Source organism: Canis lupus, chromosome 10 (genome assembly GCF_011100685.1).
Source record: "Canis lupus familiaris isolate Mischka breed German Shepherd chromosome 10, alternate assembly UU_Cfam_GSD_1.0, whole genome shotgun sequence".
Lineage (NCBI taxonomy): Eukaryota > Metazoa > Chordata > Mammalia > Carnivora > Canidae > Canis > Canis lupus.
The window spans coordinates 23,345,512-23,359,666 of record NC_049231.1 but is presented as its reverse complement, the minus strand read 5'-3'; the positions used below and the strand labels follow the sequence as shown (position 1 = coordinate 23,359,666).

Sequence of the window (14,155 nt, the reverse complement as noted above, 5' to 3'; positions counted from 1 at the left end):
GAGCTCGGTGCCGTGAAGCTAAGAAGTCACAGCCCACTTAGAAGGGGGGTGGCAGAGAGTTGGAGCTCTAGAAGAGCTTGCTGGCATGACACTGGAGAGCAGTCAGACTCGGACACATGGAGATGCCCAGGGTGGGAGGCTGGGGAGTGCCCTAGGCGGGGACACAGGGGTGAGAAAGGGTGGGGTAGTCAGCTTAACCCCAATTTGGCAGGGCCTCCGGTGCCAGGTAAAGGGTTTGGACTGGATCCTAAGCAGCGGGAGGATCCTCAGCAGAGGGGAGGAGTGGAAGGCCCGAGAAGGAAGCTGGGGGCCAGCTAGGGGCTGCGGCTGCTGTCAGAGGAGGGATGTGACTGTTGCTCAGGCTCAGAAGGCAGCCGTGGGATTGGACAGGAGGGTGGCAGAAGTAATGGGAGGCTTCCAGGGGCAGCAGGTGCAGCACCCGCATGCAGACTGCAGGGTGAATCCCTCGGGCAGCAACTGGCCCCTGGGAACTGTAGGTCGCATCTGTGAAAAGCTTGTGAGCTTCAGGAGTGTGTGTGTGTGTGTGTGTGTGTGTGTGTGTGTGTGACTGTTCTCAGCCTGACCCTTTGGCCCTGGCCTGCTGCAGATATTTGGGGGCAGAAATCTCTTGAGCCTTGAGCTCCATGTGTAGTAGGGGTGAGGCTAGAGGGAGGGAAGCTGCATAGTCTCCTCCAGGGCTGGCTCTTCCGGGGGAGGTGAATGTGTCACTTGGCCAAGCCACAGGTACTTCGTTGCAGGAAGAGGGCGAGGGCTGGCAGCTCCCTGGGAGGTGTGGCCCCTTTCTTCCTGAAGGGCAGTCACAGTGCCTGGGGCCACAATACTTGAGGGACCCAGGAACACGTCTTAATTTCTTTTAAAATTAGAAGAAAAAGAAGCAATCCAGCCCAGATTATATTTGTTTTTATATCGAAGCAGTGGAAGGAGGGAGGGGCTCACAAAAGCCCACCTGGCAGGAGGGTAGCTCGGATGGGAGGCTCCAAGCTTCGATCGTTGGGCAGAAGAAGCTGTAGGTCACCGTTGTCCTCCAAGTACCAAGTTTGGCAACTTGGACTCCTGTAGGCTGAGGGGCCCTGCCTGGCCCAGTCAGCCCGAGGTGGCCAGGACAGACCCTGGGCGGCAGTTAGAAGGCGGCACCCGCAGACTCAGAGGAGGTGAGGGATCCAAGGCCCGGGGCTGGACGTGCTGTGCCCATCAGGGTGCGTCTGGGACTGGAGGTCACCTCCGGGCTGTGCTGGCTGCAGTCCCGGCTCAGTGAGAGCCCAGCGTCTGCACGGCGCCCTGCCTGCATTGCCCTGCGGCGTCCTCACCCGGCCCACGATCTTGTGCCCATTTTACAGATGAGGAGATGGAGGCAGAACCAGTCACAAAGTGGCTGAGCCAGGACTACGAGTCCAGCCGGCCTTGTGCCCCAGGGCGCCAGGTAAAGGGGGGGGGGGCGGGAGGGCGGGGGGCGCGGCGGGGGGGCTCCTCCGGCGATGGGGGGGCCACAGCTACTGGGTGCGAGGCCTTTCGGGGCTTTGCTGTCAGGCGACGTAATTCCCCTCTCTGAGGTCGGTTCCCGCTGCCCCAATTTTCCGACGGGAAAGGTGAGGCTCAAGAAGAGAAGCGACCTGCCAGCGACACAGCGGGGACGCGGCCGGGGCGGGGCGGGCGGGGCCGGGGCGGGGCCTCGCGGCAGGGGCGGGGCGGGGCGGGGCGGGGCGGGCGGGGCAGGGACCTGGGCCACCACCCCGCGCCGCGCAGTGCCTTCCCGGAGCGCGTCCTGGTCGCTGGTGAGTGGGGCCCGGGCGCCGAGGGGCAGCGGGCGGGCGGCCCCGCGCAGGGCCGATCCCCGACAGCGCCCGCCCGCCGCCGCGCCGCCGGAGGGTAAACTGAGGCAGGAGGGGATAGGCCGGGCCCCAGGGCGCGACTGCGGGGCGGCACTAGGGGCTCAGCCGCCGGGACGGCGGGCGGCCGGGGTTGTGACCTCCGCAGTCGGGGCTCCTGCGCGGCGGGATTCCGCCCGGCTAGCGGGGATCGAGGGGAGCGGGGGGTTGGGGGCACTTGGGCAGCCCGGCCCCGCCCCGCCCCGCCCTCCGCGCCCCGCCCCCGCGCCCCGCCCCCGGCTCGGGTCTGGCGGGAAGCGGAGCCCCCGGGAGGGCCCCGACAGGCTCCCGGCGCGGTCCGGTTCCGCAGAGGGGCCAGCCGGGGCGGGAGTGGCCGGGCGGGGTGCCGCGGGGATCGAAGCGCCTGGCGGTCCACTTGAAACGCTCCATCCTAGACGCGGAAACCCGGGCCCCTGGGGGTGTTTGCACGCAGCCACGTCGGGCCCCAGCGGGCCTGAGAGCCGGGCCCCAAGATTCCCGGTCGGTGCCCGGACAGGGGCCTGGGGTGGGCAGAAGGGCCCCAGGGACCCGCCTGTCCGCAGTGCCCCCTGCAGGGGAGCTCGGAGCCGTCGGCAGGGGTGAGCGCGCCGCGGGTTTGGGGTCCACCCGGCGGCTGGCCTGCCCGGCGCAGCGCCCCCTCCGGTCCCGGTCCCGGTCCCGGTCCCGGCCCGCGCTCTGCAGCGGAGGGCAGGGGCGCCGGGCTGGGGCCTCCCCTAGGGACAGGACAGTTGACCGAGGCGGTTCCCAAAGGGTCACGGGGCCTGGGGAGGATGGCAGAGGGGCTGCGTCCGGAAGGGCGCCAGGGTGCCGGCCTCCCGCGGGCCGTTGACCCAAAGCCTCAGCTGGCAGATTGGGCCTGGAGCTGCGGCGCCCCGCAGGGGAGGTGGGTGGGGAGCCCTGTGCGGCGGGGGACACGGCAGGGGACACGTCTGCTTCGTGGAGCCCGAGGTTTGCCCGCTGCCTTGAAAGGCACGAAGGAGCTCGGGGCGGGGGATAGCGCCTCCCGCGGGGGTCCCCGGCTCCGGCTGCTCAGCGGACCCAAAAGGAGGCGCAGAGGGAGTCCTTTGAACTAAAGGAAACTGAGGCTCACCCAGGAGCCCCTGGGCAGGCACATCGTGGCAGCGCTGGAGCTGGGGTTCAAACCAGTACCGTTCAAGGCCTTGCTTTGTACACTGTGTCCTTCTGTGCGTGTGTGTGCACACGTGCGTGCATTTGGGGCCCACATTTGTGCCTGGCAGTGACCGAATCGTAGCTGGATCTGCCGGAAACCACTGATGGCAGCGGGTTGCTGGGGGGGTTGGTGCTTGGAGGGAGGGAGCCTCCTTTTTCCTAACTACACTTTCGCCATTTTCATTAGTTTATTTTGGAATCTGTGTTCCTTTGATTTGTACTTTCTTCTGATTGTACAAGCCACGCCTGAATATGCCCTTTGTGTTTACAAAAGTAGTCATTCTCCATGGAGCACATTTCCCCTGTCACTCCCAGCCCTCCTGGTCACCAGCTGGATGTGGATCCTCCCCAACTTGTCTGTTGTGCTTTCATAATGAAAAAGATTCACGAAGGTTGTAATGCGGAAGATTAGCTGTAAGTCACGTTAGAAAAGGAAGGAACCTTAAAACAAGTCCCAGGACAGCGGTGGCGCGTGAGCGACAAGGTGGAGGAGGGCGGGGCGCCACCGGGAGGAGGAGGAGGGCTCTCAAAAGCAACACTATTCTGTTTCTGGGGAGCAGTTCCTGCCACCTTCTGTAGGAAGGCCTCGGGGAACAAGAGGACGCCCCAGAGACTCTCTAGCTCAGCCCCCACTTCACAGATGGGGACAGAGAGGCCTGGGAGGTGAGATCTCAGGGCCAGAAATGGGGAGCAGGAGCGAAGCATCTTAAGGACAAGAGTTCCCTGAGTCCCACTCTTGGGGCGACAGGGAGGATTCACATCCTGTAACTGCTGCTCCTGCCTGGGAGGGGGTCTCATGCTCTGGGGGGGCTGCAACACTAGCGCTGGGGCTGGAGGGAGTGAGCCTGTTGGCTCCGAGATAGTCTTCTACACTGGGCAGAGAGTGGGACCCCTGAGGTAGGATGGGAGCCCCCTGCGGCCCCCCAGGCCTTGCGCAGGCCTTACCTGCCATGTTGGGATGAGAAGGAGGTGACACAAGGTAAGTGACCATGTGGCCCAAGGCTGAGGCCAGCAGACTCCCAGCTCAGGGGAGGGGGTGCTCTGGGCCTCAGAGTCACACAGACCTAGAAAATTCTGGGACTCCCTGTGCCTCAGTTTCCTTATCTGGATGGTGGGAATAGTAATGTCCACTATGGAGGCCAGGAGGGTGTGGCTCAGGGCCCCCAGGAGAGAGGCAGCTGGTTGCCCCCCCACCCGTAGCTGCTGTGAAGAGTAAGTGAAGTAATGAGCATCAGGATGAGCCACCAAGCACCACGTCCATCACTTGTTCCCCAGAGATCTAGAACCTTCTCCTGACCCCAGGTCCTGAGCCCTCTGCTTTGACCCTTCTCGGTGGTTTTGGAAGTGCTCCTCTGTGAGTGGCCCCAGGCCTGTGGGTGGAGCGTTCTGTTTAGCCTTTTGCCCCACTTAGCATCCAGTGTCTGACTGGCAATGTCTTCTCAGACTTGGGTCTATGCCCCGGGGCCACTTTTCCGCCCCCCTCCCCCCATCCCGGGAGGAGAGGGGGTGAGCGGCCTCAACATTGACAGCCACAGCCCCTCACTTGTCTGGTCCTCACTTGAGCCTCCCCATGACCCCATGAAGCAGGCAGGACAGGTTATACCTGCCCGGTGTAAGGGAAACTGAGGCCCAGAGAGGCACTTTGGCCCAGGATTACAAAGCAAATTGGAGGCAAACCAACGTGTTTGGGTTCTTAGTCACTGTCTGACATTGGTGGAAATAAAAGGTATGTAGGTGGCTTTGCCCTTCTACCTCCATCCCAAGTCCTTTCCCAGCCTTGGGTGTTCCCTGACTTTCCTCAGCCCTCCCTGGGACCCCATCCCAGAGCAGATCCCTCTCAGGCCTGCCTTGGCTAGCCCAGCCCAGCCCAGCCCAGCCGAATGTGACTCATCCTGGTGGGTCCCCTAGTTTGGGTGATTCAGGAGCTGGGCAGTCCCCCAGAGGCCACAGGAAGCAACCTGTCTGGGCTCTCTCTGTGTCAGGCATCTGCCCTTTCTGTGTCTGACCTTGGAGCTGGGCAGACTCTCTGATCCCCTAGGCTCTGGAAGGGGCAGCCAGGAGTGGGGGCAGGAACACTGGGCTCAGACCCTACTCTGCCACTGAGGGCTGAGGGAAGCCACCACCCTCTTCTGGGCTGTGGTTTGTTCTGTACAGCAGGGGGCTTGGTTGATGGGCTCTAGGACCCACTCAGCTGGCACCGTGGGCAAGTCCTGTGCGGAATTTCCTGGGCATGGGCTGGGTGCTGTGGGAGGGTGACGTGAGTGCCCCTGCCCACAGAACCTAGCTGCATGGGCATATGGTGCAATGTGAGTAAATCTCAGAAACATGCTTGGTGACAGAAGCCACACTCCAGAGGCCACGTATTGTATGATTCCATTTACATGAAATGTGCAGAAAAGATAGATCCACAGAGATAGAGGGCAGATTACTGGTTACCGGGGACTGGGGGAGGGAGGAACAAGCCACGACTGCAGTGGGTAGTGGGGTTCATCTGGGGTGATGAAAATGTTTTGGAGCTTGATATGGATGGTGATGGCGAGACATTGGAAGTGTACTAAATGTCACTGAATTGTGCACTTTAAATGGTTAATTTTATGTTATGTAAATTTTACCTCGATTTAAAAAAAAAAGTAGGAAAAAACAAACAAACCAGGATAGGATGCAGTGACAGTCTCAGAGCAGGAGTGATGTGGTGGGAATGGAGGCTTGGAGGGCCTTGGTGAGACAGAGCGGGGGCCCGGGCCGGGGCTGGGGTCAGGGTCTGATACAGTGACAGATACTGAGCAGAAGTGAGGGACAGTGCAAACTGTTATCTGAACCAAGATACTTATTTTTTAATATTCTATTTTGAACTAATTTTAGACTTACAGAAAAGGTACAAAAGTAGTACAGAAAGTCCCCAGACAGCGTCCCCCCAGCTGGGAAGTCACTGTGGTGTGGTGCTCGCAACCGCAGCCCTGTCCCGCAAACTGTCACGTTGGCCCCAGGACCCCATGCGGATCTCACATTGTGTTTAGTTGTTACTCCTTCTGGAGCCTCCTGCACTCAGCGACATTTCCCTCAGTCTTTGCTTGTCTCCTGTGACCTTGGCACCTTCGAGGAGTACCAGTCCGTTGTTTTGTAGAATGCTCTTCCACTTGTGGTTCTCTGGGGTTTTCTCACGGTTAGGCTGGGGTTTTGTGTTTGGGGCAAGAACACTACAGCAGGTGTGTCCGCCTCTGCGAATCATAGCAGGGGTTCATGATGCCCGTGTGTCTGGTACTGGTGGCGTTAACCTTGAGCACCCGTAGGAGAGATACTTATGGGAGGGGGCGGCCATCGGCTTGAAACAAAGTGGGTGTAAGCTGGGACTATCCCGTGCCGTGAGAAAAGGCACGAAGGGTCACACTGAGGAGACTCCAGGTCAGGCCCAGTTCAGTGCCTGACCCCCCAGCCCCTCCCCTCAACTTTTGGGCCTCAGTTTCCCTATCTGCATGTGAGGGTCAGTATGGTGTGAAGGCCTCTCACCTGCCCAGCCATGTCATGTTCCAGGGGAGGCCTGGTGTCCTCACCACAGCTCCTGTGGCTGCCCAAACACTGTCACTTTGCTGCGTATCCAACATACTTATTAGGCGGACTGGGCAGGGTTGTGTCCCCGGGCCACAGATGAGAAAGCAGCTGAGGAGGCCTGAGCCCTGCTGGGTGATGCGCTGGTGAGCCCAGCTGAGTGGCCAGGTCCCAGGGCTCTGTGTCCACACCCAGGTGGCAGGAGCACAGGGCCAGCATCCTCCCGACGGCGGTGAGACAGACCGTCCTGCTCACCCGGGAACACTTGTGTGCACCCTGGAAGCCAGAGGGCAGGGCAGGAGGGCAGGGGAAGGAGACGCGCAGGACCGCCTACTGCCAGGCCCCGCATCGCATGCCCAGGGCTCATCGACGGGCATCCTCGCGGCACACCTGTGCCTTGACCTAGGGGGATGGAGGGACCATCCCAGTTCCACCCGTGAGAAAACCCGAGGCCCAAGGAGGGAGGAGTGGGTCCGGGACTCTAGGATCAGGCCCTGAGTCAAAGCCAGATGCTCAATTGCTGAGCGGGATCGAGTCCCACGTCGGGCTCACGGCATGGAGCCTGCTTCTCCCTCTGCCTGTGTCTCTGCCTCTCTCTCTCAGATGAGTAAATAAAATCTTTTTAAAAATGATGGTTATTATAGACATTTTGGAAAACGATAAAGATGGAACGAACATAGCGTCATAACCCCACTGCCGAGGGCAGCCCTTAGGATCCCCGGCTGCCCACTCGCAGAGGGGCCCTGGGCCGACGCCTTCCGGCTCCGTGCCTCGGGTCTTCACCGGCAGATGGATGAGATGGGGTCGTTCCCCGCAGGGCGAGGATGAGGGCGGTGGGCGGACAGCCGTTCCCCAGCGGTGTTAGCTGTGGGATTATGACACCTTCGTGAATCTGTTTACAGTTTTAAAATGCCGACCTATGTCATTCATCTGTTTTTTTTTTATCATTCTGAGGCGCCCAGGTGGCTTAGTCAGTTAAGTGTCCAACTCTTGATTTCCACTCAGGTCATGATTTCAGGGTTGTGAGAGTCAGCTCTGCGCTCAGTGGAGAGTCGGCTTGAGATTCTCTCCCTCTCCCCCTCTGCCCCTCCACCACCCCTCCCCACCCCTGCACTTTCGTTCTCTCTTTTTTCACTAAATGTGCTGAGAACAATTTTCACATTATTAGAGTCCTCAAAAGCTGGAAGTTGACAAGGACTTAATGGTCCCTGGTTGTTGGGAAAGTTGCGTCTGCATTTCATGGGGCTTCATGGAGCCCCAGGCCGGCAGCTGTCCCCTCTCCCCAGGGCACCCTTGACCCTTTGCTCTGAAGGCCTGATGGCTCCCCACCGCCCAGAGCGAGCACAGCCTTTTTCTGCACTTGCTCCCTGACAGGCAGGTGACACGCTCCGCCCACACTTGCCTGTCATTCTCTCCCTCCCTGTGTCCCTCTCTGTTCAGGAAGTGCTCCCTGTCCTGCCAGGACCATCTTTTCCTTGATCGTGGGTCGGGGCACCCTTTCTGAGGCCTGTGCCCCCTCAGGGACGCTCCTGTCCCATCTACCCTGGGTCCCCAGCCCCCACGCTAGTAGGTCGTGCTGCAGGTTTGCTGAGCTCAGTCTGGTTGTGTGGCTTCTTATTTCCTGCAAACAAACACCTGCACTCCAGATTCTTCAGTTAGGATCAGAGTGTGTCCGTGGGAGCCCAGCCCCCTCATTTAATGTGGGGAAACTGAGGTCCAGTTGAGGTGCTCACAGTCCTGGGTCCCAGAGCAGGGGCAGTCAGAGCTGGTCCAAGATGCCAGCCAGGCCTCACCACCGCCGCCCCTCCTTGCTGGACTCTCAGCCCCAGTGAGCAATTCCACCTGCTGGGAGCCTCACATGCTGCTGGGCACCTAGTAGGTGCTCAGGACAGGCATTGGGGCTGCTGGGGAAGGGGACACAGCTGATGAGCACGAGGGCCAGGCCTGATGACTGGGTCCCCAGCGCTCGGGCTGGCGGCATCCAGGCCTGATACGGGGACCTTCCTTGCCCGGAGTCCTGCCAGCCTCTCAGGGTGGCCGAGGGGCCTTGCTAGCCGTGAGCTCTTGCTCACTCCTGTTCTTCCCACCCACTGCCTCAGTGAGCCTGCGAGTCAGGCTGGGAACAGCTTTTTGGCTGGGCAAAGCCTGGCCCCAGAATGCTGTGCGACTCCAGGCCGGCTGCTTTCCCTCTCTGACACACGAGGAAGGGAGGGTGATTTTAGGCTGGGCCTGCAGGGTGCTGGTAAAATACCTGTGTGCTCCCCTGCTGGGCTGGGCACAGTGTTGCCATCCGATTCTACAGAGGGGAAACTGAGGCCCACCCAGAGAATTGAAGCGATTTGCCTGAGGTCACAGTGAGTTAGTGGGGAGCCAGGATTTTAGCCGAGCTCTGTGTGATACTAGTTATTGAATGGGTGAATGAATGAATGAATGAATGAGTGAATGAGAAGTACTAGAACGTACGGCTCATTCGATTCGATTCGATCCTTTTCGATTCGATTCAATTTTTTCGATTCGATTCGATTTTTTTCGTTTTGATTCGATAGTTTCGATTCGTTTCTATTCGATTCGATTCGATTCGAATCTTTCGATTCGAGTCTTTTCGGCTTGGGGGATGGACTGATCAACAGGCGCTCAGAGCGCTGGGCTGTCAGTTGGCCTGGGGAGGAGGGGCCGGGAAGCCTGGGTGGAGGGGACACGAACCGGCCTGGAATGTGACGAGGGGTCACTTGACAGGAGACCCGAGGTCAAGGGTGAGGGTGCTGGCGGCTGGGACGGGAGCTGGGGCAGGACCAGCCGTGGGGGGGGCCCGGGGGCTCCTCCCAGTCAGGCAGGCCCCCTGCGTGGGACAGGAGTTTGGGTGGAAATGTGTTCCCTGGAGCCATTGCCCAGGCTGGCGGGGGCTGTGCCTGGGTCACCCCAGCCCCCCCTCCCTGCCCCGTGCTTGGGGAAGCCTCGCCCCGGTTCTGCAGTACCCCCCTCACCCCATCCCTGTCTTCTCTTTCAGAACCTTCCAGAACAGCCGCCACAGCAGCAATGGCCCCGCCTTGGGTGCCCGCCGTGGGCTTCACCCTGGTGCCCAGCCTGGGGGGCTTCCTGGGCTCGTACTATGTCCGCGGGGAGGGCCTCCGCTGGTATGCCAGCCTGCAGAAGCCCTCGTGGCACCCGCCGCGCTGGACGCTGGGCCCCATCTGGGGCACCCTGTACTCGGCCATGGGGTAGGTGGGCCGGGCCATCCTCCCCCGGAGGCCCAGGGGCAGGGCTCCCCCGCGTGCTCTCCGCGGGGAGCAGGCTCTGTTTCCTTGCCCGAACTTTCCCCCCAAGGCCTCCTGGGAGGGGCGGGCCAGTGGCACGGTCTCAAGCTGGCACCCTGGCTGTTTTCGCAACCCCAGGGGGAGGCTGGCTCCGTGCGCCAGGTCCAGGCCTGGGCCCCTTCCAAGGCCGAGTGGCAGCAACAGTAACAAGTCTCGCAGCTGCCACTGGTCGAGCACTGCTCCTCGCTGGCCGCGACGGGGTTAATTTTCAAAACCACGGGCCGGGCACGGGGCTTCCTGCAGGAAACCGGTGAGGACACACACCCCTGAATTGCCCCAGAGGAAGGGAAGCGCCAGCCGGGGGAGGGCACCCCCTGGTGCCTCCAGTGGGAACTGCATCCCGCGGAGGAGGCCGGCTCCCTGCCCGCCTTCTGGAATGTTCCCTGCATCTTGAGTCTATACCAGCCCAGTGCAGGGCGGGGCTGCAGATGCCAGGTGCCCAGGGTGCAGGTAGCAGAAGCCAGGCTGGATGCCCCCCGGGTTCTTTTATTTTTATTTTTATTTTTTATTTATGATAGTCACACACAGAGAGAGACAGAGACACAGGCAGAGGGAGAAGCAGGCTCCATGCACCGGGAGCCCGACGTGGGATTCGATCCCGGGTCTCCAGGATCGCGCCCTGGGCCAAAGGCAGGCGCCAAACCGCTGCGCCACCCAGGGATCCCTGCCCCCCGGGTTCTGAGGGGAATAAGTCCCTGCAACCTGGGTGTCGCGTGGGCACCACCCCCAGCCAGTCCCGGCCCTGCCCTGTCAGGCTCCGGCGCTTCTCTTGCCTTCTCCTCCCCATCCTGGCCTCCCCTTGCTTCAGCCTCCAGGCCTCCCCACTCCCTTCCTCCACCCGTGAGATCCTGACAAAGCACACGCCCTGTGACCCCGAGAAGGTCAAATTTCTCATGGAGTAAAGAGCTCGGGCCCTGGCCCCGGCCACCTGGGTTCAAATCCTGCCTTTACCTACTGGTTGCCTGCCAAGAGATCTTAGTCACTTGGCCTCTCTGGGCCTCGGCCTCCCCACCTGTAAAATGGGGGTGATAATACTGCCCACCTCCGCGAATTACCATCAGGATGAGATGAGTTAGCACTAGGAAAGAGCCGGAGCGCGTGGGTAAGCGTTTGCATATGCTTGTTTTCTTCTCCTAGAAAACTCCTACTCGCCCACTAAGGTCCTGTGCTCTGTGCAGCGCCTCTGGCTAGGTTAGGGGCCTCTTTCCCACCCACAAGGCGCATGTGCTTTCCTCTTCTGGCGAGATCGGTCACGTTCAGGGTGATGTGGCCACACACATGGGCTTCTTTCTTCAGACCCTCATGAGGATGATGGCAGATACTCGTTAAGTGTCTCATGTGCCAGGCACTGACCTAGGCACGGCCAGTGTGTTAAATCCCTACAGCCATCCTGTGAGAAACGAAGGCCCAGAGAAGTCAGGCAACTTCCCTGAGGTCAGGCAACAGTCAGTGGCAGAGCGTGCCCGAGCCACCACTGTGTCGTCCCTGCCCTGCAGAGAGGCTTTTGGTCCCTTCCCTGCTGCTGTCCTGACCGGTGGCCTCTGTTTCAGGTATGGCTCCTACATGGTCTGGAAAGAGCTGGGGGGCTTCTCGGAGGAGGCCGTGGTTCCCCTGGGACTCTATGCTGGGCAGCTGGCCTTGAACTGGGCTTGGCCTCCCCTCTTCTTTGGCACCCGACAAATGGGTTGGGTAAGTGTGGCCTTGGCTGGTCTTCTTGGTCCCTGGAGGAGTGGCCTTTCTTTGGGGACCTAGGGCATCACATCCCAGATGGGATGAGGGTCTAAAGATGGGGGCGGGGAGGGCACATGGCTCATGGTCATCTCTCAGAAGCTTTTAGGGGACCAGCGGCCTCCTGGGGATCTCCCAGCTGCTTCTCCTCCGGGGAAGGAAGCATTGCAGGGTTCTGATGGCAGCAGAGGGACTTGCTGGCTTGGCTGAGGGGCCATCGTATAGGAAAACATGCCTGGTGCTGTGCATCCCTCACACTGCGTGGATCAGGCAGGGGTGATTGTTCCCATTTTACAGATGGGAAACTGAGGCAGCAGACGGGGGAGGGGTTTGGCTGGGTCACCTGGGGGTGGAAAGGAGCGTTCCCATGAGTGATCCCGTGACTGGCCAGCTGGGACACACGTCCGGTGAGTACAGCGAGCCTCAGGCCTCCCCGTCCTCCCCGCCCCTGTGTCCCCGCAGGCCCTGGTGGACCTCCTGCTGACGGGTGGGCTGGCAGGAGCCACGGCCGTGGCCTGGCACAGGGTGAGCCCTCCGGCCGCCCGCCTGCTGTACCCGTACCTGGCCTGGCTGGCCTTCGCGGCCGCACTCAACTACTGTGTCTGGCGGGACAACCAGGGCTGGCGTGGTGGCCGTCGGCTCACAGACTGAGAGCCCGGCCCTCTGAGGACCACAGCTGCTGCCCGGCAGGTGCTGTCCGTGGTGGTGACCCTTGTGCTCCCGTGGCCGCGAGGCCTGCAGGTCTGTGGGGTCTCAGCCCGGGGTCACCGCAGCTTCAGAAGTGCCCCCAGGCCGAGCCCCGACCCGGGAACAGCGTCCTGCGCCTTCTGCCCCGCTCCAAGCTCGCTCTCACTCTCGGAACACGGAATGTTAGCAGCAAATAAAGTTTCTAACCTCCTGGCAGTGGCCTTTTTACTTGGGTGGGTCCCTGGCTGGGGGGCCGGCGGGGGGGGGGGCTCATCCTACTGCTGGGTCTGTCTGGGCCACATCGTGCAGAGGAGGCTGGACCAGGTCAGCGCTCCCCACAGTACGGGTCCCTCCCAAGACCCCAGGAGGTGAGGCCACCGCCCGGCCCGAGCCTGTGACTGTGCTGCTGCCGGACTGGCGCGCAGCAGGCCCAGGCCTGGGTCCCGTTCCCCCTCTGGGCCCCCAGGAAGCGGTGGGGAGCGCCTCCAGGCCCTCAGCTGCCCCGGCTGGGATGGCGCTGGCCCAGAGCTGGGCTCCCCACCGACCTGCCCCCCGCGTGCCAGCCTCACTCCACCAGGGATACCAGATGGGCAGGTCAGAGGCCAGAAGGTGGGTGTCCCAGCCCTGGCCACCACAGCCCCTCACTGGCCCAGGTTTGGAGATGTCCCCCGGCTTTGGGGTGGGCTCTCCGGGTCTTCTGCAGGCAGCCGCTGGGCAGGCTCCCCCTGGGGCGACACCTCAGCCGCAGCCCCGAGCTCCCCCGTACTGTGTGCTCAGCACCGGGGCGCTGGGACCTGCTGCACCTTTTGTCGCTTGTTTGGTTTTTGGTCACTGATCACTCACGTTGGCAAAACTTTTGTGTTTCGCTCACTTGTTTCAGCAGGTCTGATGTTTTGCTGCCCGTGTCCCCCCCTGCTCGTCCTCGCATCCAGACGGGACCCACGGTACGATGCTGGGAAAGCTCGGGGAGGGACAGCCGACTCTGTCCCAGGGGCTGTCCCCTGGCTGCCTGCCCTCTCCCCTCCGGCAGGCCACGCTCCGCGGGAACCCGGCAGCTTCACCGCCTCAGCCGGCTCCTCGTGCCGTTCCTCATGCTCATCAGAGCAGAGGCATCCGAGGGGGACTCTGACATCTTTTTTTATTTTTAATCATTTCTGAGGTTCTCTAAGATGGTAGGGGGCCCTTGAAGTGTCATCACAGGTCCCTGTGTGCCCGCCCAACGTGCTACACTCAGTACTTTGTGTCCTTAGCACTTGGCGTCCTTGGCACTTAAGTGCGCCTGCTGAGACTTCTGGAATCTTTTCCATGATGCTCAGGTGGGCTGGCTGCTTCTGTCTGTTCCATTTGCTTGTGGATTTGTTCATCTCTAGCAACATCCCACATACTTCCTCCTGGCCACAGGAATGGCTGGAAAGATGGAGTGGCAGGTGTACTTTGCCGTTGTTTGCCGGCCTCCTTGTTACTCTCCCGTTCTTCATAAGTAGACGGCGTTCTCTCCTTTTCTGAGCTTTGTCATCCACTAGGAACGTGAGGCTCCTGACAATGTCCATGTTGGTTTAATAGGAAAATCTCGCGGATTTGGACATATCTCGCGGATGTCCCGTGTTTCTGGTCTTTGCTCTTTCCTGGAGCTACTTTGTGCCATTGGAATCTTTCTTTCTTTTTTTTTTTTTTTTAAATTTATTTATTCATGAGAGACAGAGAGAGAGAGAGAGAGGCAGAGACACAGGCAGAGGGAGAAGCAGGCTCCATGCAGGGAGCCCGACGTGGGACTCGATCCCGGGTCTCCAGGATCACGCCCTGGGCTGAAGGCGACGCTAAACC

At 60.9% G+C, this 14,155-nt stretch overlaps 1 protein-coding gene across 1 annotated transcript; it reads left to right on the top strand.

The window, feature by feature from the left end:
• The first annotated feature begins 1,718 nt into the window (after positions 1-1,718).
• Positions 1,719-12,547, top strand: TSPO (translocator protein). Its single transcript, XM_038550296.1, has 4 exons — positions 1,719-1,793; positions 9,610-9,820; positions 11,467-11,605; positions 12,107-12,547. The coding sequence occupies exons 2-4, from the start codon at positions 9,639-9,641 to the stop codon at positions 12,293-12,295; spliced, it is 510 nt and encodes a 169-aa protein (XP_038406224.1). The 5' UTR covers positions 1,719-1,793; positions 9,610-9,638; the 3' UTR covers positions 12,296-12,547.
• The last annotated feature ends 1,608 nt before the right edge of the window (positions 12,548-14,155 follow it).